Genomic DNA, 9,693 nt, shown 5'->3' with positions numbered 1-9,693 from the left:
TGACATCCCCCGAGGGGTCCTGGATTGTTAGGGAGCAGGCCAGGCCGAGGGATCCCACCAGTGCACGATTGGGGCCATGGAGGGATGAGGGAGGTTGGTCAGCTGGGGAGGGGCTGCAGGAGGGCTCCAGGGCATGTCCAGCCTGTCTCACTCAGTCACAATTGGCTGGACTCCAGCATCAAGCTAACCCACCAGTTGAAGCGACTGGTCGACTTCTGCCTCCTGGTGGTCAGTGCACATCAAAGCGAGCGGTTGAGTGGCCTTATATCATTAGCATATTACACTTTGATTGGTTGAATGGATGACCGGATAACTGGACATTTAGCACATTAGGCTTTTATTATATAGGATTTTAGGTACTATGTTATGAATTAACAATTTAACTTCTAAACAGAGATAAGTACATATTCAGTAAGTATGACCAGGACTCATTCTGCATCATAAAGCTCAGTGTGAAACCTGAGCATCTTTCTTCTAGATTACCTTTCATACTGGTCTTGTCTACATAGGTGGCACTAAATCTGGAATCGATGCATTTTTTCAATGCTCAGTAAATGTCAAAATACCCAGATAGATTACCTATTACAAAAATTTACAAAATGTTACTTCAAGGGCCAAAGGTGGTAGAATCAAAATAGAAATTTTTTTAATCTCAAGATTTATATTTTGTTCAAGAACTTTTTCAGACTCATAGGAAGAAAAGATGTTTAATAATTGTATAATTCTATGGTTGAAACAGTTACCTAGAAAAAAAGGAAATACACTTCAATTTAGTAATTACATAAACTGTCAATGTATATGAAGAAACATTCACTTCCATTTTGCCTGCCCAGTTTTAAAAGTTAAGCTAGTCTTTATTCCAGCAAGGCTGTACCACTTACAGTCAGCACCACTCTTTTCTCAGACAGAACAGCTAAGCTTCGTTGAGTAATTAGTACCATCCCTTAGAAATCCCTAACAAAAATTTAAACTATGCATAAATTTGACAATACAAATCCTGAGTTAATCATTTTCAATCCCCATAATTCCATCTTCTCTTCAATAATGAGACCTTATCTCATTACAGGTAAGAGTTCCCAGAATACTCTGTAGAAACCCCTCACATAGCATAGTGGGGGGAAAACACAGGTAAGAATAAGAAAACCTCAAATAAGCATTATTGCCTATGTGACCTTGAGAAGTTTTCATCTTCTCAGAGAGGTTTTCATCTTCTCAGAACCTCAAATTCTTCACCTGTAAAGTAGGGATAAAACACTTAACCTGAAGGATTACAGTAAGTGTCTAATGTAAGCACTTGATAAACAGTAGTCATTTATTATTGAAAGTGATAGTATGCTTTTTAAGTATTTTATATTTTGTTAATCCTCACCTGAGGATATTTTTCCAGTTAATTTTGAGAGTGGGAGGGAGAGAGAGACATAGATGTGAGAGCGACACATCGACTGGTTGCCTCCTACATGCACCTTGACCAGGGCTGGGAACCTGCAACCAAGGTATGTGCCCTTGACCAGAATCAAACCCGGGAACCTTCAATCTGAGGGCTGACACTCTATCCACTGAGCCAAACCGGCTAGGGCGATAGCATGCTGTTTAAAACAGTAACTCTTAGAGGTGGACGCTTATGTGTCCTGTGACTGGTCCCAGGAAAAACTATAAACTAGGCCAAGTTGGTCTTTCAGATTTCATAATTACATTTCAGCACTACCTCCAAAAGCCCTATGCAAAACTGCCCCAGAAAAACTGACAAAAGGGTGAGAGAGAACATTGGAGTTTACAGAGAATTTATAGAGAACCTTGGAGTTTATAGAGAACATATGGAGTTTATAGAGAACTGAAAAGATGTTATCAAGAATCACACATCCCATAAAGCTTTTAAAGACAGATTTATTTATATATAAGTGCATGAAATAGAATACAGAAACTTTATTAAAATACTGTATATTACAAATTTTTAATCCAATAAATTCTGTGTTATGACATTTAAGTGCTGGATTCACTTTTAACAGTTGTTTTGTGTGTATCAGTAGAATCACCCTGTATGTTACAAAGAGGAGAAACACACATGGACCTCAGAAATGGTCCTGTGATTAGACAGTGGATGATATTAATTGTGCATCTTTTTTTTAAAGCCATGAATTGGAACCTAGGTCTCGTCTTTGTAGACCAACTGTCTATATTCAAAAAGAACTTGCATATGTTTATTGCTGCCCTTTGAAGAAAATGAGCGGTAAAAATAATTTAAAACAAAAATCAAGATCGCTAAGGCTAACCTGATGCTTACCAGTTAAAATAATAAAATTCACCGCAAAATTTGTGTTCTCCAGGAAATTATGCTATATATACAATGAGATTTGTACATGAATTGGGAAATTAAAAAATTGCTTATATAAAATTAAAAATCAATAGTATACAATATTTACAGACTGTTAGGTATTATACATAAACATAGTTTTTTTAAAATAATCCTTCAAAATTAAGCTGTATTATGTAAACATGCAGTACACATACTCATACAGTGTAGTTTATAGTCTTAACAGAAGGGGAAATTGTGTTCACATAACGTAGGGTACTTCATCAGATATGCCTTTGTTTTTGTGCATTACCCCTCTAGCGTTTATTCCTCCTGTCTTTAAGCTTCACAGTACATTAAGTATTTGGATAGCAAAAATAAATCCCTGATGGTAAACATATTTCTAAAGGTTACATAAAATGTCCGCCCTTGTACTACAATATAAAACTAACACTGTTTATACTAGAATCTCTAGTTTACAACAAAATTAAATTTTAAAATCCCACTTTTGTCTTGACTACATTTTTCCCATTTCAAACTTACTTTTTAAAAAAGAGAGACAAATACCACATCATGAAAATGTAATGAAAGTCGTCATCTGTCATCGTCAATAGCAAAATAACTGATTTTTATTAAACCACAGGTGATTCTATTACACTTGTACTCCTTAATGCTGAATCCCCATTAACAGGTGTACCAATCCTGAATCTCACTAGATTCACTTTGAAAAAGTATCTTAACTTTCAAGGCACTGAGACATCATTTAGCTTTAAAAATGGTACTGTGGTTTACTAAACGATTCATCAGTAGTCTGAGAGTTACAATTTGAAAGAGAGTCTTTTAATACCTATCAGGTAAACTATGTTTTTGATCTTTAAATAAAAACATTTTAGTTGGTTAACTTCAAGATAAAATCGATTCTCTCATCATAGAATGACTAGAGTCAGGAGTTAATACTTTATGGTAGAATCATATGAATTTTACCAAGTTATACGACTAAAATGAAATACTGTGGAACTTCATATTGTTCATCTCAATGTGTAGAGCTTGTGTGTGTGTGTGTGTGTGCAGAACGCCAGAATATACAAAAATTCCTCCATCGTAAATGCATCCAATATCACAAATACTAAGAAAGTGTCAACAATTACACTATCAACTCATTCATTATTCAAAGTAAATCATTTTTATTACTATTCAATCAAGTGCCTCTATTTTGCTTTCTATGGAGAAAACTTTAAAATGTTCTTTCCCAAAGATACTTAGTGATGCTGTGCAAATACACTAATTTAAACACAAAGAACATTTTTCATCATCAGTAACACTATCAACTTAACATTCATTTATACAAGGCTCTAAAAAATGATGCTTTTTAGAATTTCCCAATATATAACAATTTTGGAGCAAAGGTGTTCCTGTTATGGTAATTATGAGTTAATAGCTCCTCTTTCTATATATTTATATTATACTGCTTTCCAGTTTCAGTTACATTTCTAAATGCATTCCCAAAAAGGGGGCAGTCACGCTACCTCTGAAGGAAAATGCATACAGGTGCACTGAAGAATCTAAAACAATATGTTAAAGGTTCATGCTCTCTTGACTCTCCTTAGTATTTGTCTCATTAGTATCTAGCACATTCTCTTCAAAACCAGCACTTCTCATTCTATTAACAAACTGTACATATGTTTAAACCCTAACATATGACAGTTATGTGGAGGGAGGAGATTTTTAAGAAATTGCTAAATTGGTTCTCAAATCAAGAAAGGATTATAATAAATAGCTTCAACATATAGGCAATGAATGTAAAGAATGTGAAGATGAGTCCTCTAAATGCAGGGGAGGAGGTGGTTACAGTTCACAGTTCAGTTCACTCCGAAATTTGGGTGTTTCCACTAATTTAATAAAGTATTAACTGGTACATCTCCACATTTATTGAAAATACTTTATATATTAAGCACTACTTCCTCTAAAACAAATTCAGATACATTTTTAGATAATTTATTCAGCAACCTCAAAAGCACTGTATTCTTACACTGAACAGAGATCCTTAAGTTAGAAGGGCAAACCTACCAGCAAAACACACAACACACACACACACACACACGCGCGCGTAATAATGATTTCAAAGCTTTGTGGAAGTTGTCTCACAGGTAAAGAAACCCCACATTCTGTAAACATGCAGGACACATATGCATACAGTGTAGTTTATATTCTTAACACAAGGGGGATTGTTCACAGAATACTGAGTATTCATGATATGCCTTTGTTCTGTGTGTCACCCCTCCAATGTGTCTTCCTATCTTTAAACTTCCCTCTGCTACAAAAATGCCCCTACATGTTTGAAATTTTTCATCATTTTTAACTAAATAATGTCCCTCTTATCCTGGAGAGTCTACCTCTAAGATGTTACAAAAAGGAATGACCCTTGAGGGAAATTAAAATTGACAAGTAGTCAATTTTAACCACTGAGAGTCTCACTTTGTTTAGAAAAAGAAACAGCAATTTACCCAGTTACCCAAGTATTGCCAAACTTCTCTGCAATCTAGGCCTACTTGGATTTCTTAAATAACTTTCTGCATTCTTCATATCTTAAAAACAAATAACAACTCTTTGAAGAGATTCCAATTAAGATTTTCTGAGAGAGAAAAATTGTAATAGCAAAAGTGAAGTAGTTTGAGAAAATATTCTTAGCATTTTGTTACTTATTGAATTATAAAATGGACATAAATGTAAAATAACAGTATTTCTTTTTAAGTAAAAGCAAATGAACAGTAGCTGAAGCACCTTGGTCCATGAAGGAAGGACTTGGTAGACACTCTTTTGTTTCTCTATAGAATTTGCACTGTGCTGTGAAGCCAACACCCATGGGGCAGAAGAGGAGACACTTCATCCTTAAACACATGGTAAGTTGCATGTAGTAGAGATTCAATGAATGTTGGTTGAATGAATCCAAGGAAAGTAGCAGGATAAGGTAGAGTAAATATTGGCTACCTCTACCTTTTTCTATCTTAACCAGTGGTAAACACAACCTGTAATTAATCCTGCTTGCTTTGGCCATTTCTACTACCACCAACCCCTAAAAATCCTCCTAGATGAGTATCTGCTGATTTTAAAAAAATAAAGAGGTAAAGAGGAGGTAAAGGAAGCAAGATTATAAGGGTTATTTTAATTTTCCTTCTTAAAATAAATGTAGAGAAAATGTGGAAATGAAAGAAGACAAATGTATTTTACAAAACAACATATTAAATAGCACTGCAAAATATACTTTAAAAAATTCTATGGACTATCATTTATTGTTGAACATTTACTGCTTTGCCATCCATGAACAAAAAGTTGACAAGTAACAGGGCCTGGGTTCACATTTATGTCTCTGGCTTACAGCCTAGTATTCTTATCTCTCTGTCACAGTGATGGTAACTCAGTTACCGAAACTCCATTTTGTAGATAAACTGGGAAAATCAGAATTTGAGGTTGGGGCAGGGGGGAGACTTGAACTCTCAACTAGAATCAGGAAGCAAATGTTGTTCTGGTCTTTTTAGGATTTAAAACCATCTTGCTAGCTTTTGGTGAACTCAAGGGCAGGAATCCTATCTTAGTCATCCTTGTACTTCCTATAGAAAATACTCCATACAGCTTTGTACATACATAGTAGGTCCATCAAAAATATTTAAACAATTGAATTAGTTGGTGTAAGTGTCTGCTTGGGCATGTTAACATGTCAGCCCCACTCTCCTCACCTTAATTAAAGTTCTCTAAAGACTTTTCCCAACAATATTCTTTGATTTTAAATTACCCTTGTTCCTTACATCACAAATACATGATAAACAGGGCAGCTCATTTCTTTACTTCTCACTTAAAGTACAAATAAGACCCTTACAATTTTTAGGGGAATGGAAATACTAACTGCTGCAAACACTGAGTACATTGGGTTACAAACGATAACACTGTTTGGTAAACACTGAGGTCTCCAGTAAGAATAATTAAGCTGCAAGCACTGAATATAGCCATCATTTAGGACTTTCCTTATTCTAGACAACCCATGGAATCATCCCATGGGCAGATTATTTGCACCTCCTTCATTTAAAGGTTTTCAGCGTTATTTATAGTTTAGATGAGGTCCCCTGACTCAACTCTGGCCTATGGACATTTCTAACCAGGATGTTAAATAATAACTAGTTTGGGCATATAGGAGTCTCTTCTTTGGGGGACTGATTTCATTGTCAGCAATACTTTACTACACATGAAAAAAAATAAAGATGTGTAAACTGCAGATGATTTCCTCTATCCTTCCTGCTTTAATCAAAGAGAATTTACTGCTAAATCACATACACATTTTAAAGAAGTGTAACGCAAATACATCAATAAGAGCTTTTGTCATATCAAAACAAGGGTCTCCCGCACTATTAAACCAAGAAAAATCTCCCCAAATTAAAAAATCTCAAACATCCTCAAACCCACTCAAAAGATCATTCAGCTGAACAAATTCTCCACTAGAGCATGAATGTGTTCCTGGAACAGAAGCTGTCCAGCTAGACTGCGTTCATACATGGCAGCTTTGTGTGGACGTATATAATGATATATAGGTGTATGTGGATATATATTATTACATGTTTCTTGTATCTGTAGGAAAACCACTAACTTTAAAAAAAATATCAACATAGAAATATCTATTAAGACAATTTCATCAATGCACACCATTCAACTATATTTCAAAACATCAAAAGAGTGACAGTTGCACAAAATCCCAATGGAAAGAGCTGAAAACAGCAAAAACAAAACAAGAATTCCCCTACAAGTTAAAAGTACACACACACACACACACACACACACACTTCATAATATAAAGCAACTTGATAATGAGATTAGGACACTCTACAAACTAATTATTATATATCAAATTATACTTCCATTCTAAGAGTAAAAATGGGAGTTTGAATCTCTTTGGTCCATGCATTCACATATTTATGTACCAAGTTATTTCCGGTTAATTTTTGATTCTGAACCATATGTTCCATATTACCTCACCAGGATAACTTTCTTAAATCACAACATAACTATATGTTAAAATTTTTCATTTTGTACATCTCCAATATGTTATTGGTAATTCCTCTCAAAGAATACAAACACTTTAAATTATTGACAGAATAGCCAACATAAAGAAAGAACATTGAATTCAATTCTAACAGAAAAGGATAAATCAAATTGATTTGGAAAACTTATGCCTAAATTTAATTTGGAAAACATCAAAAATATAAAGAACACATGAAATTAATTTCAGGGTTATACATATTTAAAATCAATTTTAAGATTTACTTCAAAGATCTCTAAGTGCATAGATCTAATTGTTATTTTTAAAAAAATTTCCAAGCCACAGAATTAGAAAATTCCCCAAATTGGCTTTCCTACTGGTAAAAGTAGCTTCTCCTCTCCCACCAAATCCTCACTATTTTTTGGTGAAAGAAAAGTGACCTGTGTAGCAAAGGCCTTAAATTTGAATGGGACCTAATAGGAACCTACTTGTTACCCAACAGGTTCTAAAGCAGCAAGGCTGAAGCACGCCGATGTTTTTCTGGATTGTCCTTCACTTCGCATTCTCTGCAATAGCTCTCCTTTGAGTAAGAACATTTATAATTGTACCTGGTTTTAAAAAATGTCAGAAGGGGATAAGTTCAAGCAGGTTCTGTTTCCCTTACTTCCTGTAGTCTTAAAAACAAGTATATGTTGCCAAAATCTCTTAAAATATTTTATACTAAAGACTTTTTCATTTCTAATAAATGCCATCACATTCTAATAAACTTAGCATAAATCAAGAACTGAACTAAAATGAATCACTCAAATATATTTCAGTACTGTTTTAAACACTGAGATGGACTGCCAGATTTACTAAATTCCTCAATTCTTACTTAGTGAAATTTTGTTACCACATATCCAAAGTAAGATAGTTTATTAATCTCCCTAGATAACTTACTGTTACTTATCTACAAATGAGGCTTTTTGTTTTCACAGCCTAATTTAGGCCACTCTTTAAATATAGTTAATACTCCAGAATTAAAGACTGCTTACACTTTGTCAAAAATCAAGACATAGGCAACAAGTCATAGAACCCCACTGGGGAACAGTTGTGAAGATGTTTTCTCCATGAGACACAGGGCAAAACTTTCTTTAGAGGGTCAAAGAATGCAACATGCATTTCAGACTTGTTTTCTAACAAAATTTATAAGAAAAATTTCAAATAATATTTTTATGACACACAAACTACAATCAATGTGTGTTACCGATAAAGTTTTTTAATTCATATCAATAGAACATTTATGTATGAGGGAAACTATTAAAAGTATTATTTATGTTCATGAAAAGGATGCACCCTATAGATCTACTTTGAGTCCTTAAAAGAGTTTAGCTAGTTTTCCATTAATATTATTTTCCACATAAATTAAATAACAATAATGCCTAACCATATTAAAGCCCTAAATCCCAGAAAAGTTCAACATTAAAAATAAAATAATTTATCTCCTAGTAAACAATTCGGTATTCGGCACTCACACAGGATTTAGTTACAAAGTCTCACTACGTGACCTGAATTCATGTCAAACACTTTCACAGCACTTGTCTCATCTACATCTACACTTGCAAACTGTCACATGACCAATTTATAAAAAAAGAAGAGAGTTTGGCACATATATCAATTCTTCAAAATGTCCCTGTAACTTGAACACAACACTGTTAAAAACGATGATTCAACACCAATGTTAACCTGATTGGCAGCTAAACAAGGTGCGTTTTCTTGTAGCTTCTCAGAGTGTAATTCGCCTTGCCTGGGATGGAGGCACGTAAGGTGCAGTGCGGTAGTGCAATCACTTGAACACCAGAGGGCAATCTTTCCACACAGCTCAAGGCCTTATGCTCCGGACCTGCTCCTTCCAGGATTCCTGTATAATTTAATTCCCACTTGCTAACAATGCCATTTTCAGAGAATCTGTACATCTGTTTCCTTATGCAAGGTCAGACATTTCCACAGACACCTCAAAGTGTGGCGAGGATCCTTGAAAAGGAGATGATCAACGTCAGTACAGTCTGTCCAACGCCCCACACCAGGGCTTCCAAAGGGGCCATGTTCTTCCCTGCTACTCGGTAAATGCCTGCTACTGCTGCACCTGGATGAGATAGGAGGGAGAAACAAAAGGGCACAGTCATTCATTTTAGAGAGACTGCATGGCTTTAACTTAAGATCTCTTCATTTCATCAAAACTGGGTTAGTCATAGATCATTCTCTTTTTATAAATTTTCTATAAAGGAATTTCCATGTGATTGGTAAAAGTTACAGCTGATCATACTACATTTACCCACTTAACTTAAAATAGGCTTTTCTATTCAACACAAAATACATATTTATGCTACATGTTGCT

General features: G+C 34.8%; 1 protein-coding gene across 2 annotated transcripts in view; it reads right to left on the bottom strand.

The window, feature by feature from the left end:
- Positions 1-1,866: 1,866 nt before the first annotated feature.
- The window catches only part of TMEM170B (transmembrane protein 170B), a gene marked incomplete at its 5' end in the record, with an annotated part of 40,811 nt that continues 32,984 nt past the window's right edge, over positions 1,867-9,693 (bottom strand). For both annotated transcript variants that reach the window (XM_081087588.1, XM_081087589.1), the window contains one exon: positions 1,867-9,441. In XM_081087588.1, coding sequence (XP_080943714.1) covers positions 9,311-9,441 — 131 coding nt within the window. In that variant the 3' untranslated portion in view covers positions 1,867-9,310. The remainder of the gene's footprint in view (positions 9,442-9,693) is intronic.

This window comes from Myotis nattereri (assembly GCF_964212035.1).
Source record: "Myotis nattereri genome assembly, chromosome: 3".
NCBI classification, from domain to species: domain Eukaryota; kingdom Metazoa; phylum Chordata; class Mammalia; order Chiroptera; family Vespertilionidae; genus Myotis; species Myotis nattereri.
This window is presented reverse-complemented; position numbering and strand designations above follow the sequence as displayed.